Source organism: Microcaecilia unicolor, chromosome 11, assembly GCF_901765095.1.
Source record: "Microcaecilia unicolor chromosome 11, aMicUni1.1, whole genome shotgun sequence".
In the NCBI taxonomy this organism is placed as follows: domain Eukaryota; kingdom Metazoa; phylum Chordata; class Amphibia; order Gymnophiona; family Siphonopidae; genus Microcaecilia; species Microcaecilia unicolor.
This window is the reverse complement of record NC_044041.1, coordinates 74,070,742-74,093,478: the sequence shown is the minus strand read 5'-3', so window position 1 is coordinate 74,093,478 and position 22,737 is coordinate 74,070,742. Positions and strand designations below refer to the sequence as shown.

The window sequence follows — 22,737 nt, the reverse complement described above, 5'->3', positions numbered from 1 at the left end:
ACTTAACCCTCCATTGCCTGCCGCATTGAGCCTGCTATGAGTGGGTAAGCGCGGGGTACAAATGTAACAAAAAAAACCCAAAAACTCATAGTTTACAATTAACGGTAGACATTTATGTTTCTCAAATTACAACCTGTCACTATCATGCTGTTGCCTTCTTGACCACACCAGCCCCAGCTTACAGGACAGGGAGATTTTAAACAGTTTGTGTAACAGGCCTTGCTGGGAGACAAGACAACATCAGACTCAAAACACCCAGGAAGGTTTACGCAGCTCAGAGCTCTGTACTGCTTTTAGAAGCGAGATTAGTGGATCGATTTTGACTGTCACAACAGTACTTGCATCTGAGACTATTGGGAAGAGCAAGCAGTTAATAACAAGCTACAGAAGACTAGGGAGAGCAGCCCCAGCCTGATGCCCTCCTCGAGACCAGTACTCACATAGAATCCCAACTGGTTCAGAAGAATAGGGCGGCATGGATGTACTTCTTGGATGCTGCTGTTACCTTGTAGAGGAAAGCACAAGCTCCACTGCTAACTGGAAATACTTATCAGTCTGTGGCCCAAGCTAGAGAAATGCCACTCTCTGTTTACTGACACTTGGTTTCAATAAAGAAAGAACGGCAGCAGCTAATGGCTGAAGTCCAGCTAGAACCAGTGGTAGAACAAAACTGGGCAGTGCAGCGTACATAAGAACATAAGCGTTACTATACAAGGACAGACCAAAGGTCCATCAAGCCCAGTATCCTGTTTTCAACATCGGCCACTCCAGGTCACAAGTACCTGGCAAGATCCCCAAAAAAGTAAAATAGATTTTATGCTGCTTATCCTAGAAATAAGCAGTGGAGTTTCCCAAGTCCATCTTAATAATGGCTTATGGACTTTTCTTTCAGGAAATTATCCAAACCTTTTTTAAGCCCTAAAGGTAACTGCTTTTACCACATTCTGTGGCAACGAATTCCAGAGTTTAATTACACATTGAGTGACACATTGACACATTCTGCTGTCTCTGGTTTGTTTTAAATTTACTACTTTTTGCTTCATTGTATTTTTGGCAAGGGTAAACATGCAATTCACGTCTACCCATTCCACTCTACTCCGTATTTTATAGAGCTCTACCATATCACCCCTCAGCTGTCTCTTCTACAAGTTGAAGAGCCATAGCCATTTTAGCCTTTCCACATAGGAAAGTTGTCTCATCCCCTTTATCATTTTTGTCACCCTTTTCTGTACCTTTTCTAATTCCGCTATATCTTTTTTGAGATGCGGTCACCAGAATTTGCTTTCAGTTTGAGAGGGGAATATGCAAAGATCACCAACACAGGAAGCACCAAAAACCTATGTAGTTATCGTGTTTACTAATCTGCATCCTGAATGGCCCTTGAAAATCAAAATAAGAATAAAAAATTCATAGGCTGTAGCCATGATTATACAAAGCCAACAGTTTGCTCAGCAGCTCATAGAGGGCAGTCTCCAGCCACTACTGCAGGTGACCAGCCCCAAAGAGCTCTGGAGAAATCAAGGAAAAATGTGTATCTAGCTGTATATATGTATGTATGTATGTATATATTTATGTGTTCCCTCTTTAATTTGAAAAGAAAAAAAATAATTTCTAGAAAAAGAGTAGAAATCAATAGCTTGAGGATGGTCAGGATGAACATGTACAGCCTGAAGCGTCTCTTTCAAGCGCTTGAACTGAAACAAGAAGTTACAGAACAGAAGGAATCTCATTTGCATGACAATTTTAAAACAGTAGAGGCGACATCTGACTTGATACTAATGCCATTTACTGACTGATCAAGGCTGAGGTCCATTGCTACAAAGCAACATGACTGATCCCTCTTCCACTCACAGATAAATTCACTGGGTTAGGTACCTTTCACCGTCTCTATGGTATTTAATGTAGCCAGAGAGTTTTCTACTGCCCTTACAGAATAGTACGTTCATGGGGTATGCTCTGGCACTTGAAACAGAGTACAGCAGAACCCAGCAACAACCAAAACTGTGAAAAAAGTCACCTAACGAGCAAAGCCTAGACAGATACACTCATGGCAGCCACAAAGTGTCTGATTCATACACTTTTATTCACAATTACTGCATGGCACCTCCCCCAGCAGCAGCAGGTTTACAAGATATGGACGATGGGAGGTGGAATTACCAAGCAGGTTATTCTGTTCATTCTTAACATCAGTCCTATATCTGTTCCACAAAGCTGAAGCAAAGTGATCCCTGATCTAATACTGCATGTATCAGTTTCTCTCAGCCTTCAATGTTTTCCATCCAAAATGACAGGGCCACCCTGAGGCTCAGTGGTAGCGCTGTCCTCAGCTATATTCAAGGACCTATGTTCAATTTCCAGTTCAGCTCTTCTGCTTCCAGGGCCAGCTAAAGCTGTGGATGCCATAAAGGCTGCATTTACAGACTTGGGGGGGGGGGGGGGGGGGGGGGGGGCACTTAGGGTGCAAGCCATGGTTATTATACAATGGCAACATCTAGAGGCCAGATTTAGGAACTGTGACTGCTGGATTCCAGAATGTGCTCTAATACAAGGCCCGCAGTCAAGGACTGTGGCGGGGGATAAAAATAAAGAACCCTCCCCAGCTAACTGTGAATAAATGCTTATAGTGCCAGATCTCAGTCCCTGATCTGACTGAGCTGGAAGCACAAAGGAATAAGTCGACTTCATCCCACCCCCACCCCACAATGAGACTAAGTGGGCAGAATGAGACTAAGTGGGCAGAGCCACTTTTTCTTAGTCAAGTCCTTTTCTGGGATACTTGTGTGGGAAAAAGCCCCCACAACTCTAGGGAATAAATATTTATTGCATAAGTGCCTTGCAGAACTACCGTAGTGCTACAATAAAAATGGGGACTGGGTGGGGGAGAAAGGAGTGTGTGTTTCACATTTATAGATTCCTATAACTAAGAGCACTATCCTTCCTTTACTGTAGTGAATGTTTTGTAGAAAACCTCATTTTGTAATTAAAAAACAAAACAAAAACAAAACACAAATCAAAACAGAGAATGTGACAAACACAACATTAAAAGAGAAATAATTCTGTCTTCCTTACGTGCCAGTGCACAGGCTGCTCCCTATCAAAGTCAACTTTCCCTTTTAAACTAGCAGAACAGGCGTTACTGCCTTAAGAGAAAATACACAGGCTATCAAAATAACCTTTTGGCTAGCTGCATTAATTAGTAGGTGGTCACCAAGGTTCCAACTTCCAATCCATGAAAACTGAGTTATGAACAGAGGCCTTTTCCCCTTTTCTTTGCATTTGGTTCACACCTTTCTAATTGGAAGGCAGCCATATGCCTATCAACCCTTGAATGGATTTTTGACACCCTTTAGAACTGTTTCAATGATTCAGCGTGTATACCAAGAATCTAGGAACGCAAAATGGCCCACAATAAAACCACACACTAAACAGAGACGCTAAGCTCCCAACTCAGACCCAGACTAAAATCTCAGCAACGATCAGAGGACACAGAGGCCCCGATGCTTGGAAGCAAACGCGGACGCTAGAGGCCATTACTGCTGGACTAGCGCCCGCATTTGCTAGTGCATTATGTTCAGAGGCCCCTACCAAGGTGATCAACGAGTGTACCAAAAGCATTTAAATTAGATTTAAAATTAGGTCATTTTGTTCTCCACGATGCTTGGAGAACAGCGCCCTGAAGAAGGGCACCCCTAAGACAGAACTGCCTTCAGCACTGAGGCAATTGCAAAGTCCTGCTACATCTGCACAGCAGAAGAGAATTTTGAACTCAGGCCCACCTCCTACGAGCAAAACATAAAATTTTTTTTTCCCTCCCAATGAGAATTTTTCTTGAGGGGGGGAGGGTGCCCTGCTTTCTCAAAAACACAAGAGCAGGACTAGATCATGGAAGAAGGTTCAGGAGAAGGAGCCAAGCCGCAGAATGAAGGTGAGAAGAAGAGATCAGAAATACTCACCTCTGCCAGTAGATCTTGCTACAGCTGGTGCTGGCACTTCTCCCTCCTTCCTCCGGCGTTCTGGGTACGCGCTGAAGAGCTGTGCTTGACACACAACTCTTCAACACAAGCGCCATCCTTCCCCTAACTTTGAAACAGCTCTCTAATGCTCAGCGCTGACAGCGCACCTAAATTTGCATGTCATTAGCGCTGAACATCAGGGAGCTGTGTTGCAGGGCTTTTGTGGCGGTATTATTCCAGCACTATACTGAACAGCTCCAGAGTTTTGAGAATCTAGGCAAGAGAAAGGAATTGAGGATAGGGAATGAGGTGGACGGGTTACATGCAGAGGGTGGAACCTGCCTCCCTCAACACCAACAAAGCATTTTTTACAGCTTCTCAACTGTGAACACATTAACATATGTCAAAAGGTTCAGTGAAGTTTCTTCCTAGTGTGCCAAGAAGATAGAACACTACAGTTTTTTCTCCAGGAATGAGGACACAAAGCCCAGCAGAGGCAGGATTCTCTTTTCTTAAATTTCAGTCTTGAGGTTTAAATGCATAAACACTGTTTTGAAAGCAAGTTTCAAGCCATGCTGCACCCTGGCCAGCAAGGGCTCAACAGCATTCCAAGTTTCGGAAGTTAAAAGTGCAATATTTGTTGCCTTCAGGCACGGAAATGACAAGAAGTTGGCAGAAGGTGTAAGAGGTTCTCTCATAATCTAGGTGGCCATATTTGTTTAAGTGCTAGTTTCCCAGCATCTGAGATTTCTCCAGTATTGCAGGAATCCAGCTTGTTTTAGAGCTGCTATCAGAATGAACAGTCCTCACTCCTCTGCCAGACACACTATATGACAGCAGAAACGCTCTCATTCTTATCTGCAAGATGTGAAGTCTCAAGCGAACAGGTTTCCCCAGATGTCCAAGCGTCTTTTCATTGTCCAATTCGGATATCTGCTGGGCGTAGCTGCCGTTCTCCCTCTGCCAGGAAGATCTGCATGGCCCTGTGCAGCATGTGGACTCCGAGGCACCGACGGCGTTTCATCGACCAGCTCAAAGCACAGCCATAGTAATCACCCCTCTTCCGATTGGTCAGCATCTTCAATCCTGGGAATGATGAGAAAGTACAAGAGATAAAAATGTATAAAACTTGCTACAGTTAAAATTTTCTCTTCCTATGCCTAATACCATTTTGTTGAAGGAACAGCTATCCTTTTGTAGAGACGTCTAGTGGACAATTACCGTATTTTTCGGACTGTAAGACGCACTTTTTTCCCCCAAAATTTGGGAGGAAAATGGGGGGTGCGTCTTATAGTCCGAAGGTAGCGAGTTCGGGATCGCCCTCCCCTATTTACGTCACGCGATGTTCCCTGGTGGTCTAGTGACGTCGGGGCAGGAAAGAGCCCCCTCTTTCCTGCCCAGCGCGCTGCTCTCCGTCCTCCTGAATGCTGTCTGACGGTCTCGGTGAGATTCAAAATGGCCGCCGAGACTTCAATTCTCGGCGGCCATTTTGAATCTCGCCGAGACCGTCAGGCAGCATTCAGGAGGACGGAGAGCAGCGCGCTGGGCAGGAAAGAGGGGGTTCTTTCCTGCCCCGACATCACTAGACCACCAGGGAACATCGCGTGACGTGAGTAGGGGAGGGCGATCCCGAACTCGGACAAGACGCACCGGAGCACCTAGGTTTTAGAGGAGGGAAAAGGAAAATTTTTTTTTTCCCTATTTCCCTCCTCTAAAACCTAGGTGCGTCTTATGGTCCCGGTGCGTCTTATAGTCCGAAAAATACATAAGCTGTGTTTGGCAGATAGTATTATTTTGGAAAGTCAAGAACAATCCCATAATGAACACAGGACCAACCTTATGCATTTTTTCAAGGGATCTCTCTCTCTCTCTCTCTCCCTAAGGTGGTTTAACTACAGCCAGGAGGAAGAGGAACCAAGTGCCCATCCTACAGAGCACATACTATATAGTGCTGCTATACTTAGGCAGCTCTACCACCTTATGTGGCACCTTGTCAACCTAAAAAGGTGAAAACCCAAGAACAAACATCTGCTGTGTCCAATCACAGAATGGCTAAAAAAATATTAAGAACAACAAAAACCTGCTGACAAGATGCAGTACACAGTGATAAACAAGTTTTGCTCAGTGCTCTCTGCATCCCAATAGACCAATTCTAATGCCATCTGTCACTCTGTGGATTAGTGCTGCCAGCTCCCCACAAGATTAAAAAAAAACAAAAAAGCCTTTTCTTACCAATGGCATCCACCATGCATGCCTCCCGTGTGTACGCTTCCACAGGGATCACATTCTGAAAGCAGTGCAGGGAGATCACACCCAGGCCCCCTTGCCAAATATCCAGGATCTGCTGCACCTTAGGACACGTCTGCAGAGGACATCGTACCAGCTGTCAGTGCTCATACTTCATTATTTGTGTGTTCAGAAAACATATACACTGCTTTTAATAAACATTTCTCCAGTGGTTTATAGAGACATAAGAACATTAATAGACATTAGGACAACAGTGTGATAAGGTAGTCAGTGAGGAGAACACTAAGGGGCATACTGAGGCATAACCAATGGAAAATAGGAAACAAAAATGGCTCTAGACCATGCTTAAACATGCAAACTTATGCCTCTGTGTGCTAACATAGCAGATGGCTTTAGTGTTCACCCAAACATTCTAATGTCACTCCTGAGCAATGACTGGGGCTATCTCACTCCACCTCTATAGCATCTTGGGCTCAATAATAAGCAAACCTGGAGGAGCTGATCCTCCCAAAAACACTCAGGGTGGGCTACTGAGTCACTGAACCAACCCTGTTCTCTTCTTTAGTCATGCTAATTGGAAACTTTGAGCTTTTACACCATCATTCAAGTGCTGTTTTTCCTCTGGTATCAACCTAACAAGAAATGCTTGAGCCTGCCACTTGCACATCACCTCACTACTGTGTTCTCGTGTGACTCTTCTAAACCCATTCCAATGACCAGTTCCTTCCTGGTGCCGGGGCCAGTTCATAACAGTGATCATAATATGATCAGATTTGATATCGTCTTTGGAGTAAGTATACACAGGAAATCCAATACGTTAGCATTTAACTTTCAAAAAGGAGACTATGATAAAATGAGAAGAACAGTGAAAAAAAACTTAGAGGAGCAGCTGAAAAGGTCAAAAATTTACATCAGGTGTGGATGCTGTTCAAAGATACCATCCTGGAAGCACAGGTCAAATATATTCCATGTATTAAAAAAGAAGGAAGGAAGACCAAATGACAATCGCATGATTAAAATGGGCAGTGAAGAAAGCTAAAAGAAAATCCTTCAGAAAATGGAAGAAGGATCCAACTGAAAATAATAAGAAACAGCATAAGGAATGGCAAGTCAAATGCGAAGCGCTGATAAAGAAGGCAAAGTGGGACTTAAAAAAAAAAAAAAAAAAGATTGCGCTGGAGGCAAAAAACACATAGTAAAAATCTTTTTAGGTATATTAAAAGCAAGAAGCCAGCAAAAGAATCAGTTGGACAGCTAGATGACCAAGGGGTAAATGGAGAACTCATGGAAGACAAAGCCGTAGTGGGGAGATTAAATGAATTCTTTGCTTCGGTCTTCACCAAGGAAGATTTGGGAGAGATACCAGAAATAATATTCAAAGCTGACGAGTCAGAGAAACTGAATGAAATCTCTATAAACCTAGAAGATGTAATGGTGCAATTTGACAAACTGAAGAGTGGCAAATCGCCTGGACTGGAAGGTATTCATCCCAGAGTATCGATAGAATTGAAAAGTGAACTTGCAGAACTATTGCTAGTAATATGTAATTTATCTTTAAAATCAAGCATAGTACTGGAAGACTGGAGGGTGGCCAATGTAATCCCCATTTTTAAAAAAATTTCCAGAGGTGATCCAGGAAATTATAGACCAGTGAGCCTGATGTTGGTGCCGGGCAAAATGGTACAGACTATTATAAAGAACAAAATTACAGAGCACATTCAAAAACATGGATTAATGGGACAAAGCCAACATGGATTTAGTTAAGGAAAATCTTGTCTCACCAATCTATTACATTTTTTTGAAGGGGTGAACAAACATATGGCTAAAGGTGAGACAGTCGATATTGTGTATCTGGATTTTCAAAAGGCATTTGACAAAGTACCTCATGAAAGACTCCAGAGGAAATTGGAGAGTCATGGGATAGGAGGTAGTGTTCTATTGTGGATTAAAAACTGATTAAAAGATAAAAAAACAGGGAGTAGGGTTAAAAGGTCAGTATTCTCAATGGAGAAGGGTAGTAAGTGGGGTTCCTCAGGGGTCTGTGCTAGGACTGCTGCTTTTTAACATATTTATAAATGATCTAGAGATGGGAGTAACTAGTGAGATAATTAAATTTGCTGACGACATAAAATGATTCAAAGTTGATAAATCGCAAAAGGATTGTGAAAAATTACAAGAGGACCTTACGAGACTGGGCATCCAAATGGCAGATGATATTTAATGTGAGCAAGTGCAAAGTGATGAATGTGGGAAAGAGGAACCCGAACTATAGCTACGTAATGCAAGGTTCCACATTAGGAATCACCAACCAGGAAAAGGATCTAGGTGTCATCGTTGATGATATATGTTGAAACTCTGCTCATTGTGCAGTGGCGGCTAAGAAAGCAAATAGAATATTAGATATTATTAGGAAAGGAATGGAAAACAAAAATGAACTGGTGGGCTGTGTCCATCTACGAGCAGGTGGGCTGTGTCCATCTATGAACAGGTGGACATAGAGATAATGAATTGAAGACAGTGATACCAGATGGTAAGCTCCTCCTTCATTTAGTATGTCTCTTCACAAAGCAGGATCAGAAAAAGCAAAAAAAATGCCCAAAACCTTCCTCACCAAAGAAAAACAAACAATCTTGCCTGTTGAACCAGTCACTGTCCGAATATTTCTTCACTCAACGTGTAATTAAACGCTTGAATTCTTTGCCAGAGAATGTAGTAAAATCAGTTAGCTTAGCAGGGTTTAAAAAAAGGGTTTGGCTAGCTTCCTAAAACAGAAGTCCATAAGCCATTATTAAAATGGACTTGGGGAAAATCCACTGCTTATTTCTAGGATAAGCAGCATAAAGTGTATTCTATTGTTTTGGGATCTTGCTAGGTACTTGTAACCTAGATTGGCCATTGTTGGAAACAGGATGCTGGGCTTGATGGACCTTTGGCCTGTCCCAGTATGGCAATATTTATTTTCTTATTCTTCCCTGCAGCCACCCTCAGATCCAACTTTTATGATCCATCTTCAAATCTGGCTTGCCACAATCATCACCTGTTGGTCTATTTCATTAGCTGCCCATCTCTACCCTCTCCTCTTTGGAAGGTCCTGCTGCTGTCTTCAGCATGGGGAGGGAGGGGAAGTTCGCTCACCACATTAATCTGCCTCTGATCATTACACATGAAAAGCTAGGCCAAGGAACGCTAGTGCTACGCAGCATCTCTAGTCTGGACTAGTGCTGGCTGCCATCTAGAGGCAGCAAGGGGAAAAAAGGGTCTTGGTACCTGTTTTCTTCCAGTCTTGTAGTGCGTTAAGGCTTCATAAAGGTGGCAGTAAGGGCGAGCGCGCTTCCCTTTGCCCACATAGAAGATGGCATTGACAAACGTGCAAAAGCATTCCACCTGACTCAGACTATGGCAGCGTGCGGGCAGATTGCGGGTTACTCTGAGAAAGAAAATGCAGGAGTCTGACTGAACAAACTGCTAAACTGGTTTATAAGTACTTTTAAAATAAATAGAACCTTGTAACATACAATAGAACACCACAGACCCATAGAAGACACATAAGTATCACCAAGGAAAACGGCCATCCCACCAAGCCATTTCTTCAGTCGTCGTAACAGACGTGGAGGGGCATAATCGAACGCGAACGCCCACCTCCATGGGCGTCTATGTCCGAAAACGGGTATGTGAAGAGGCGGGACAGACCATATTATCGAAAAAGATGGGCGTCCATCTTTTGTTTCGAAAATACGGTTTGGACGGACCAAATGCCATGGATTTGGTCCCTTCTGAGATGGGCGGTTTTTTTTTGTGAAAATGGAAACTAAAAACGCCCAGCTCAGAAATGTCCTAATCCAAGCCATTTGGTCGTGGGAGGGACAAATGTACAACACTACCATAGATCTTTGGGGTGAAGAGGGCAACTACATGTGGGTACAGTGGGTTTTAGAGGCCTCCCATTTACCACCACAAGTGTTACGGGGGGGGGGGGGGGGGGGGGGGGGGGGGGAATGGGCCTGGGTCTGCCCGCCTGAAGTGCACTGCAGTACCCACTAAACGTACTCCAGGGACAGGACTTGTTGCTGGTGTATAACCTTGGCACAGCAGTTCACACCTGAAGACTAATCTCGCTGAAAACGTCCTTTATTTGAATAAGCACCTTTACTCACAGTTAACTGCAGATCAGAGGTTGTGCCCCACTGGCAACGAGTCTCGCTGGTACTGAGATTAGCAGTAGGTCCGAGCTGGCAGAATGGTGTACAATGCCCTCTTTCAGCAACATTCAAGGTAAGAACTAAGTGCTGTAACGTGGCTAACACAGGAAAGGGATCTAAAAGTGTCTTACACAAATGGCCACTACCTCATGGACTACCGGAAACAAAACAGGGCACACTCTGACCCAGTAAGCAGGGGAAAAAAGCACCATGGGAGTAGAGCCTACCAACTACCAACATTGTGAGCATTTAACACAAGCTAGTGGAATCACGGAGCCCAATACCCTACACCCACCACAATGCATTTCTGATGCGACTCTGCAGTGCCATTAACAGAAAAGGTGTCACACTCACCCGAGACCCACATCAGAACCAGGGAAAGGCTGTCAGAGGATAGAACACATTCTGCTGTCATGGAGGTGGGTACGGCATTTGAGGCTGGCATACAGGCTGGGAAAAAAAGTTTGTAAAGTGGGGTTTCTTTGGTGGGAGTGGGTTAGTGACCGCTGGGGGAGTCAGGGGAGGTCATCCCCGATTCGCTCCGGTGGTCATCCGGTCAGTTGGGACACTTTTTTGGGACTTGGACCTGAAAAAAAAGGGTCCAAATAAAGCGGACCAAATTCTAGTCAAAAACGCCCTTCTTGTTTCGATTATCAGCTAAAGACGCCCATCTCTCCTTGGCCGATAACCACGCCCCAGTCCTGCCTTCGCCACACCCCCGTTATCTTTGTTCGTCTCTGTGACGGACTGCAGTTGAGGACACCAAAAATCGGGTTTCGATTACACCGATTTGGGCGCCCACGGGAAACGGACGCCCATCACCCGATTTGGGTCGAAATATGGGTGTCTTTCTCTTTCGAAAATAAGCTGGATAAGCTCCTCAGTAACAGGATGCACCACATCCTGTCCCCCTCACCTGGGATCTAAGAGTAAATAATTGAAACTGGATTTCAGGATTCCTTCCCGCCACTTCTTCCTCCTGTCAGGCTGATCAAACTGCTTAGATAGAGCCATCTCGTCACCCTGGCATTCTGGGATCTGGGAAGTTTGCAGGGTGAGGGTCAGCTCAGGACTGTATCCTACACCAGGGCAAGAAAGAAAATCAGTAAAAAGTAACATGTTTATTCTGGACAGTGTGGATCATATGAATAAAGCATTGGGTCTTACCTATAGTTTCCTTCCGGCTCCTAGACTGTGGATCCTTCATCAGCTTGTCTAACAGTGCCAGGTAGACCCATCTTGTGAGGCTGGTGATGGGCCCGGGATTCTCACCAAAGTCCCTCAGCTTCCTCTCAATCTCCTCATTCGATAGCTGGAGGAGGTCCAGTCTTATCCTGGATGAGTTGCATCTTGGGGTCTGGCTGGCTTTGCATTCTTGCACCTCTAAATTGCTCTTATACATCCTCCAGTCATAAATGATGGTCTCTTCAGAGCTTGTGGTTTCTGCAGTGTTCTCCTCAGTGCACGGGAAATGCTTTTCTATCAATGCATGTCCTTCCTCATTGTCTGTGTAGAGATATTCTACAGATTCATTCTTGCTCATGTTGACGGGACGACCACCAGGAGACAGTGTAATATCATGACTTGATGAATCCTCGATAGCTGTCAACTTGTCCGAGATAGTTTGTATTACAGGGACCACAGAAGGTGGCCTTATTGTAGACAGTCTACTAAAGCTAAATCTTGGCACACAGGGTTGACCTCCTCCTTCCTTCTCAGGAAACCTGGGATCATCTAACTGTGTGTTGTGGAAAATTTGTTTGTTACTAGAACCTGTATAGGCTTTCATAGAGAGTGGAAGAGCCCTGAAATCCCAGAGATTAGCAGTCATACACGTGGTGGTGTCCATACAGCTATTTCCTTCATCTTCTGTCAGCCACGTGTTTTCTGAGGAAACCTTGGCAGTGTTTGAAGTTGGTAGAGGTACATAGGATACAGTGCTGTGTTTCAGCCCCTCTGAGCCTGAAGATGATCTATCATCAGTGAGAAAATCACTAATGCTTCCATCGATGTCATGTTTGAGAAGCATTGTTGGACTGCAAGCTATTGGGACATTGTATTTCCTTTGGGAAGAGCAAGAGGGCACCTCATTTTGTACAATTTCAGTATGATCTACTTTAAGCATCTTGTGCTCCTTCATTGGCAGATGCTGGCAGTGTACAGGGTTATATTCATTTTCCTGACTCTTCCTTGGGCCATGATCTTTCATCTGACTGTCACTTGCAAGCAGACACTGGGGAACTCCTTCTTGGTTTCTTAGTCGCCTGCCCCGTTTAGGCATATCCAAAGTATTGTCAAACAGAGATGAGGAGCTGCTATTGCGGGAGGAGGAGGAAGTTACACGGCTTTTCGTTCTAGCAGTAATATAACAAGGTCTTTCGTTGCCTTGGGGTGTAAAGGATTCAGCTGTTTTTGTTAACATTAACATCTTCTTCAATTCTCTGCTCAGGCTTGTATCTTTGCTTTCAGAGCTAGAAGATGATCCTGAGTCTTGCTCTATCATCACAGTTTCTTGAGTTACACTATATGGAGGAGGATCGTTCTTCCATTTGGTTGCAAGCATCATGCTTTTGAGCTGCTTGCTCAGTTCACCAATAGTGTTCTGCTGCAGGCCACTGCAATCATGAACAAGTGCCTCTGGCAGGGTTTCCTGAGACTGCAGAACAGTCACTGGCAAAGTCTCAGTGTCTGTTAACAGATTATCAGAGGCTTGGCTTCTTATCCCTTTATTCTGAACCAGCTGTGTACAAAGAGATTCCGTCCTGGGTGCACAAAATGTTGCAGGTGACATATACTTCTCAATAGAAAAAAGATCTTTCAACTGTGACTGCTGCTCATCATCTTTAGAAATATCCTTTAGAGCGACAGTGGCATGAGCAGCAGAATTAATTGTACATTGTAACTGCGATTCTTGAGTGGGTGACATTTTCGCCTCTACATAGGAGCTTCCTGTGCTTGTCCCTTTGCAGTTCTGAGACGTGTGTTTAGTATGACATGTCTCCTGTACACACTCTCTATTTTCAGAGTTTCTCTTCAAGTCTCCTTCATGGACAGAAGCTTCAGCTGCATTCATGTACCAGTCACTGTCACAGCTCTCATAGTTATCACTACTTGAACTACAGTGCTGCACCTGCACCTCTGAGCCCAGACCACCATCATCTTCAGTTTGCTCTCTTTTCTGCAGAATTGCTGGATTGATCACCGTCCTGTCCAAGTCATAGTCAGAAGAGGAGACCCCACGCTGGAAGTAGTATGCATGATCTGGGGATGTGGCATCTAGTCCTTGGTTTTCAAAGATTTTTGGAAGGCCATCAGAGTCCAGAAGCTGTCTGTCTTCTGAAGAGTGAGGGGTCACATCAATGTTACTTGGTCTGGAAGAGCAACTTAACCCAATCTCAGATTCTTGGAAGGAAATAATCTGTGACCCTTTGCAAAAACTGACTCTCTTCTTGCCCAAAGAGGAAGACATCATTCTGGAATCCAGTGTTACCAAAGAGACCCCAGAGCCATCACATGGCATCTTGCTTCCTGAGCATCCATTAGGTGTTGCTGGGTTATCTACCTCAGAAATGAGATGTGTAGATGGGGCAAATGTGTCTAACCCAGAAATGTCACCACTGGCAAATTCTTTAGTCATATATTGGCTGGTGCTGTTCACCATGTACTTCTTGCTGGATGAAATATGACTATTGCATGGCATGTCTTTCTGGCCAATGTCACAACCCATTTGCGGATGAAGAAATGTCCATGCTGGTGCTTGTGACATACATAAAATGGATTCATCCTCAAGAAAAACTTCTCCTTCAGGTTGGCTTTCAGTATTTACATTGCCTTGACTCAGGGAAGACACCCGAGTACCAGACAGCACTGTTGAGGACGGTGAATGCTCCTTGTCTCGCCCATGACAATCAGAGGGTTTGTGAACATGCTGAATAATGCCTGAAGAATACAGAGCGTCCTGGAGAGCTTTTTCACAACTGCTTTGGCTGTCCTGGGTTCGTTTCTCCTGGTAGTTAATGCCAGCAATCACAGTGTCATCATGAAGGATGCTATTCAACTCAGAGGTCAGGGCTGGGCGCAGACAAGATTTCCTTGTACTGTTAAGTATTTCCACTTCACCACTTCTTTCTGAAAATCTGGAGATACTGCTGGGGTCTGTTCCCATACTAGAGAAGAGAGAGTCTCTGTTCTTTGTTGAATAAGAGTCTGCAGGACATAAAAACAAACAGGTTAACATTAGTTAGTGCAGAAAACTGGTTTAATCACCAGCAGCAGAGAAACTGCTGGCAGTGGCCCTGCTGCTTTCTGATTAAAACAAATTGTTTCACCTCTCATCCTAAATTTATCCCAACAGGACCCAGTAAATAATTACATTGAAAGTAACAAAGATGTGAGGTTTCATTTTCTGGTTTTAACAATGAACACCTATTGCAGCCTACAAAGATTCTAGTTTTCTTGTGCACCTTTACCTTTAAAAATCACCTAATTTAGAATAACTATACACAGTCAACATTGCTAGAACTTTAGCTAGGCCTCGATTCCTTCTAACTGGAGGCTGAGCTGCTCATTGAAGGATTGGCTATGGCAGCTTTCAACCAGCAAGGGGTAGGAACACTCCAGCTGCTATCAAACAAGTGTCAACATATTCAAGGTATAATCAATGTTATGGAAATTCATTTTTGCCTTACCATGACTCTGTTTGGGTGAGTTTTCCTCACTCCTCTCCTCTGACAAATGACAACTGTAATAATCCTGCAAAAGCATGAAACATATCCTGTTTCCCTGCTCCAAAGCCAAATCAACTGCACAGTTTCCATCCTGTGGCACAGAGAAATAAGACAACAAATAAGTTCAAAAGAGACTTTTTGATGAGACTAACTTGCATATGGCAACTAGAACTGAACGCAATATTCAAGGTGCAGTCACACCATGGAGCGATACAACAGCATTATAATATTTTCAGTCTTATTCACCGTCCCTTTCCTAATAATTCCTAGCATCCTGTTTGATTTTTTGGCCGCCGCCATACACTGAGCAGAAGATTTCAGCGTATTAATGTACAATGACACCCAGATCTTTTCCTTGAGTACTGACCCCCCAAGGTGAACCCTAGCCATCATACAACAATGATTCGGATTATTCTTTTCAATGTGCCATTTGGATGCCCAGTCTTCATGCAATATTTCACAGACCGCATGTGTTTTAACAACCTTTATCATCTGCTCATTTAATCACCTCACTCATCGTTCCGATTTCCATATCATTTATAAATATGTTAAATAGCACCGGTCCCAGTACAGATCCCTGCGGCATTCCGCTGTTCACCCTCCTCCATTGAGAGAAATGACCACTTAACCATACCCTCAGTTTTCTGTACAATAACCAATTCCTAATCCACACCAGTACTATGCCTCACCACCACCGAGTAGTGGCAGATCAACATTTGGGAGGTGTGTCGCCCCCATGCTTACTCCAAATTAAATCTATGGCAGTGTACAAACCTGGTCTTTGAGGCTGGGATCCCCTCCTCTTCTCAACAAGAGTTTTAGACACTTGTAACAACCCCAAGAAGCAGCAACATGCAGAGGTGTCAAGTCCTCAACTGATCTGAAAAAAAATAAATAAATAATGGTATCCTGTGTTTAGCTATAAGCCAGCATATTGTTCTGTGATTTCTATTTACTTTCCTTGAAAGCAATGCTTCTCAACCCAGCCCTCTGGGCACACCCGGCCAGCCAGGTTTTCAGGATATCCACAATGAATATGCATGAGAGAGTTGCATGCACTGCCACCTCAGTTTACAAGTCTCTCTCATGCGTATTCTTTGTGGATATCCTGAAAACCTGACTGGCATGACAGAGATTTGTTGGGTGGGTGTGCCCCAAGGGCTTGATTGAGAAGCATTGTTGTCAAGGAAAACTCTGTCCTACAAACCCATCCCAATTCAGAGACAAGCTGAAGTGCATTCTAACTTATAGGCCAGGGGTTCTCAACCTCTGGCCTTGAGACAAACCTAACCAGTCAGGTTTTCAGGATATCCACTATGAATATACATTAAATTAATTTGCATGAGGTACCTCTACTGTATGCAAATCTAACTCATTCATATTCAAAGTGGGCATCCTGAAAACCTGGCTAACTAGGTGTCCCCAGGACTTGGGTTAAGAACCATTGTTTCAGGCTAAACCTTGTAAAACAATAGTCCTAGTCTTCATTGTTTCAGAACATCAATCCATCCAAAAACTAGTCTTGGGCAGCCAAGTAAAAATCAGTCTTCTGCTTTCAGATAGAACTCACTTATGCTTCTTTTGTCACATCATCCTCTTCACATCCCCACCTCACTCTGGGTTTGGAAGAAGTTCTCAAGCATTAGATACAGCTTCCAGACTTCCACTAGCGCTGCATGGGTGATATGCAAGCTAAGGATAGAATACCTGACATTGGGGTTTCCTCCATGCTGAAGTATCAGGTTCAGGCAGCGCACTGCACTCTCTCTCTCCTTCCCTGCAGCTAAATGAACAGCTGCTATCCCATCTGGCAGGAGGAGGTTAGGGTCTGCGCCTTGTTTCAGCAGCGCATCCACAGCCCTTAAAATAACAGTAAGATCCAAGAGTAACAGAAGCACCAGTTATGGATAATGGCACTGCTTGCAAAAACAGGTTCTCATTTTTTTCAGTACGAAGATGACAGACTGGATTTGGTGGTTATTTCAAATCACATACAAGCAGAACCGGCATTAAGGGGGGGCGGGGGGGGGGAAAGAACAAACACTATTATTAAACAAACAAATTATTTTGTTACAATGCGCTCTTGCTAACATCTCTTTTTTTTTTTTTAATTAGATCCACTGACTACACAGATAGAACTCCTAAATGCACTACGTTTGCAAAACACGTAAACCCGTTGACAGGAAGCATCGGAAGACGGAGAGAAGTACAAACTTTAAGAAGGGTAAAGCTCTCACTCTGGGTCCTCCTCCTCCAGCGCCTTGCACAACTCTTGAGCCAGCGAAAATGCACACATCCTTCCGCGGGCGTGAACAAGGATAGAGACCCAGGCCACTTTCCCCACCCTCCCCCAACACAATCAGATTCCCGGCTTTGCTCTTGGAATTTAGAAATATCGCCAAACTGCTCAAAACCGAACCGAGTATCACTCCTCCTGCTCATCCTACCCCTCTGAGTCTCCACCTAGCGCGCCGGCCCGGCGCTCAAACTTCCCGCCTCTTTCCGGAACGCTACTGCGCAACCGCGACTTGAGGGGGGGCGCGCCGCTCAGTCAGGACTCTCCGCGGCCCAGGCCAGCCTAGACAGAGTCGTGGCCTCTCGGTGTATAGTTTAGCTCACCCTGGTTAGCTGCCCCGTTCCCCAAACACCTGTAGGCTTGATTAAACACACACACCAAATGTGACTTGGCAAACTTCCCGTCGCACTTGATCACGTCAGTTCCTGCGCGTGTGAAACATGGGGGGGGGGGGGGGGGGGGGTAAGGAGGATAGGTTCAGCAGGTTGAAAAGCTCTCCTGTTGCCAGGTAGAAGAAAATAACACCTTTTTTTTTTTTTTTTTTAACTGAACTTAATTAAGCTACTCAAAAATGGATTAGTATTACTTTAATAAAAGGATATCACTATATATTTTTTCGTTTTGATGATTTCTAGTCTCTGCTCCAAAACACAAGCTTTTTTTTTTGTACCACAGGCTTAATTACTGCCCCCATCATTGACTCTGGGAGACCACAAGCCCCTTCTGTAAAATTGCATATAATCTCAAGACCATTCCTCTTTCTGAAAGGAATACAAAAAACGAATTTACACAGCTTACTTTAGTTAGGAGCCAACTCTCACAGGTTGGTAGCAGAGGGCCATTTGACTGAATCTTGCACAGAAAAAGTGCTGCAGCATGCAAATACATGCCACATTACAACCACAGCACAGCTGTAGCTCTGCAAAAAAATGTGGATTTTCCTTTCAGTGCCTCAGCTAATCACTACTCAGGCACATACTGTGGCAATAAGCTCCTTACCCCCTGCCTGACCCTAAAAACAATTCCCTAGTGGCCCCTCCTTCCAGTCCAAATGTGCCCTAGTAGTCCAGTGGTCAACCCTAGACTGGTGGTCTAGTGGAATTGTACACTCCCAGACCCTCTATACCTCATAGGAGGCAGGAGTGATGACTACGTGCTCCTGCCACCTTCAAAAGGGCAGTGTCCCACCCCACTCAGTGCACCGCCAGTTTGAAGATGACAGCACCTAGAGGCAGGAGCAAGTAGGCATCATTCCTGACTCCTACAACTGATGGAGGGGTTTAGGGGAGGGACTGGGATTCCACTGGACTACCAGGTCAATGGCAACGAGCAGGGCCAGGCCCAGCCTTGCTGAGGGGAGAGGGAGCAGGGCATCACTGGACTACCAGGGCATTTTTGGACTAGAGGGAGATAGAGGCCACAGGACCACTGAGGAATTTCTTATTTTTTTTAAAGCTTGGGGGATAATGGAGGTAGGGTGGGTGCCATAGGCTACTTTTTTTATTTTAATGATGGTTGAAGGGAGAGAAGGAATACCACTAGAGATTTGCTCCTCTCAAACAACTTTTCTACCTGCTGCAGACCTAACCCAAAGTTTCCTGTACTAAATGCACCAAGGAATTTTTTTTTTTAACATTGCTGCAGGGTAGTTAAAAACTGCTTTTAAATAGTCTGTGCTGAAACCATTAAAGTATTTTGCACACAATAACATGCATGCTAAGCTGGTGCTAATCCCCTTTTAGAGCTAGCAGAAGTTTTGAGCACCTGTCCGTTAAGGCTTTAATTTCAGCTCAGTGTTTACTGCACAGTTTTATTAAAGTTATTTTCTGTGTAATGAAAGTTTTAAAACAATACAGATTTCAGAAGCAACTGACCACAGAAGGGTGATGCAGAGAAGTAATATATGAAAATAAGAAATTCATTTTTTCCCCATTACCAGAAAATTGTTTTTTTGGTGGATGATGGCAAGGAGCCATTAGGACAAAGCCGGTGCAGAGATATGAAGGGGAGAGAGAGTTTGGTTTCTGTCTCAGCGTGAGAGAAAGCAGTTAACTTAGGAATTCACTGTAATGAGGAAGTAGACCATAGAAGCCTTGTTATTTGAAAAGCTATTTAAAAAAAATAAATAAAAATAAACACTCTGCTGAATGTAGTCAGGGATGATTAATTATACAGTGTTCTGTGTATTCCTCTCTTCTTTGTCAGGATTCTAATAAAGTACCCATAATAGCAGTTAAAGCCTAGTCATTATTTTACTTACACCCCCCCCCCCCCCCCCCCCATCCACTCCTGCTCTCTGCCATGAATGATTAGCTTAGATTCTCTTTAAAGTTGTCTTATGTCATTAGACTACACATTGTACTACCCTAGTCAAAGCATGGTACTTCTGTAAGAGTATCACTCAGATCTGTTTCCTGTGCTTTTGTTTGTGTAGGTTTATTGTCTACATTATATATTACTGTTAAGTGTTCTACAAGCTTGGACAGACATCAGTAGTGTTATGTACCAAGCAGTAAACCAAATGAATGAATAGAATGGGAAGGAAATGTTTGATTGTCTATAGTGCCTACTCAATACAGGTCGGACTCAATCCACTAGAGCAGTAGCAGCATTTCACAAGCATTTCTTACCTTAGGGGAACACGTGACGCCATGACCGAGAGAGGCTGTTAGAACAGGTTTCTCCAGCTCTCGTTGCCTCCTTCATCTCGCTTTTTGTGGCCTCCGAACATTAAACGGGGTTTTTTTGGACATAGGACGTGTATAAGTGATGGGACCGGCGATCCAGCGCCGTTGGTTTGGCAGCGAGAAGCACACAGAAAGAAAAGCTTCGTGGCAAGGGCTCAGAGGATAAAATGGTGCCACCTGCCAGCCCGTCCGTCCCCACAGTATTGTCGGCATGGATCGCCAAAATCACCGGGGAAATGTCCGCCGTTCTCAAGGATTTGCTGGAGCGCAGATTGTCCCCCATTGACTCAAAACTAGAAAAGGTACAAACGCAACTTACGGATCTGGCCCGGGACTGTGTAGCCTTTCAGATGCGGGTGAGCAAGGTAGAGGACAGAGTAACTGTGGTGGAAGAATCACAGGATTCCCTAAAAAAAAACTGCTGGCCTTGGAGGAGAAAGTAGAGGACCTTGAAAATAGGTTCCAAAGGAATAATATCCACATGGTGGGACTACCTGAATCTGTTTTGGACAGAGGCCTTGAGGCATTTTTGTCCCAGTAGATTACACAGGAACTACAGCTCCCAGAATGCTTGGGGCCCCTGCGTATTGAGCGGGCCCATCGGTTGGGTCCACGACAGGCAGGGGCAGTAAAACCCCGAGTAGTAGTTCTTCGGTTTATTTATTTATTTTATTTGTTACATTTGTACCCCACATTTCCACACCTATTTGTAGGCTCAATGTGGCTTACAAAGTACCGTAAAGGCTTTTGCCATTTCGGTTGATAACAAATACAAGATTGTGTTGTGGTCAAATGAGATAGAAGTGAATCAAGCATCTTGAGGTCGAGGGGAAAGAGGAAAATAAATTGTCCAGTACGATCATTGATTATGGTGTGTTTCTGGGTGTGAGGATTTATGTTGGATCGGTGGGATAAGATTTTTTTGAAGAAGTAGGTTTTTAATGATTTCCTGAAGTTTAGGTGGTCATGTATTGTTTTCACTGCATATGGTAGTCCATTCCATAGTTGTGCATTTATGTAGGAGAAGCTGGATGCATAAGTTGTTTTGTATTTTAGCCCTTTGCAGTTTGGGTAATGTAGGTTTAGGTATGTTCGTGCTGATCCGAGTCTGTTTCTAGTTGATAGAACTATGAGGTCTGTCATGTATCCTGGGACTACATCGTAGATGATTTTGTGGACCAAAGTGCAGATTTTGAAGATAATCCTTTCTTTGAGTGGGAACCAGTGCAGCTTTTCTCATAGGGGTTTAGCGCTTTCGAATCTTGAACTGTGCCCACAAACAGGAAGTGTTGCAGGCAACCAGATCAGGCAAACCTTTAACGTACGAAGGAACGCAATTTCGTTGCTTTCAGGATTACTCAGCAGGGGTGGCAGCGAAGCGCCGCACTTTTTCCGAGGTGTGCTCCACATTATTCCATAAGAAAATTAGATTTGCCCTGCAAACACCTGGGAGGGAGTGGAAAACATGAAAAAGGATCTGAGGAAGCTAGAAGAATGGTCTAAGGCTTGGCAATTAAAATTCAATGCGAAGAAATGCAAAGTGATGCACTTAGGGAATAGAAATCCACGGGAGACGTATGTGTTAGGCGGGGAGAGTCTGATAGGTACGGGCGGAGAAAGGGATCTTAGGGTGATAGTATCTGAGGATTTGAAGGCGACGAAAACAGTGTGACAAGGCGGTGGCCGTAGCTAGAAGGTTGTTAGGCTGTATAGAGAGAGGTGTGACCAGCAGAAGGAAGGGGGTGTTGATGCCCCTGTATAAGTCGTTGGTGAGGCCCTATCTGGAGTATTGTGTTCAGTTTTGGAGGCCGTATCTTGTTAAGGATGTAAAAAGAATTGAAGCGGTGCAAAGAAAAGCTACGAGAATGGTATACAAGATGTATGAGAGACTTGCTGAACTAAACATGTATAGTCTGGAGGAAAGGAGAAACAGGGGTGATATGATACAGACATTCAAATATTTGAAAGGTATTAATCCGCAAACGAACTTTTCCGGAGATGGGAAGATGGTAGAACGAGAGGACATGAAATGAGATTGAAGGGGGGCAGACTCAAGAAAAATGTCAGAAAGTATTTTTTCACAGAGAGAGTAGTGGATGCTTGGAATGTCCTCCCGTGGGAGGTGGTGGAAATGAAAACAGTAACGGAATTCAAACATGCGTGGGATAAGCATAAAGGAATCCTGTGCCGAAGGAATGGATCCTCAGGAGCTTAGTCAAGATTGGGAGGCGGGGCAGACTTATACGGTCTGTGCCCTGAAGAGCACAGGTACGAATCAAAGTAGGGTATACACAAAAAGTAGCACATATGAGTTATCTTGTTGGGCAGACTGGATGGACCGTGCAGGTCTTTTTCTGCCGTCATCTACTATGTTATGTTACTATGTAATAGCTGTCACTAAAATAAAACAAACATGATTGAACCACACACCCCTACAAATAGCTATTAGGAAATGAACTATTCTAAACATGTGCCCATATTCTCTGCACAGACTGATTAATCCATTTGGAAAGGCGCAATTGACCAAGGAGCTGCTTCATCCCAAGACACTATAATCTTTCTCAGAAAGCCCATCAGATTACATTCCCAAACAACCCCCCTCCCCCAATTCTTTACATGCAGAAGTCC

At 44.1% G+C, this 22,737-nt stretch overlaps 1 protein-coding gene across 1 annotated transcript; it reads right to left on the bottom strand.

The window, feature by feature from the left end:
* Window positions 1–2,064: 2,064 nt before the first annotated feature.
* ANKLE1 (ankyrin repeat and LEM domain containing 1) lies at window positions 2,065–17,689 on the bottom strand. Its single transcript, XM_030219504.1, has 9 exons — window positions 17,364–17,689; window positions 16,834–16,986; window positions 15,901–16,006; window positions 15,088–15,217; window positions 11,567–14,605; window positions 11,316–11,478; window positions 9,468–9,627; window positions 6,186–6,315; window positions 2,065–5,039 (listed from the first exon to the last, which is right to left on the bottom strand). Exons 1-9 carry the CDS (start codon window positions 17,420–17,422, stop codon window positions 4,867–4,869), a joined length of 4,113 nt encoding a protein of 1,370 aa, XP_030075364.1. The 5' UTR covers window positions 17,423–17,689; the 3' UTR covers window positions 2,065–4,866.
* Window positions 17,690–22,737: the final 5,048 nt, after the last annotated feature.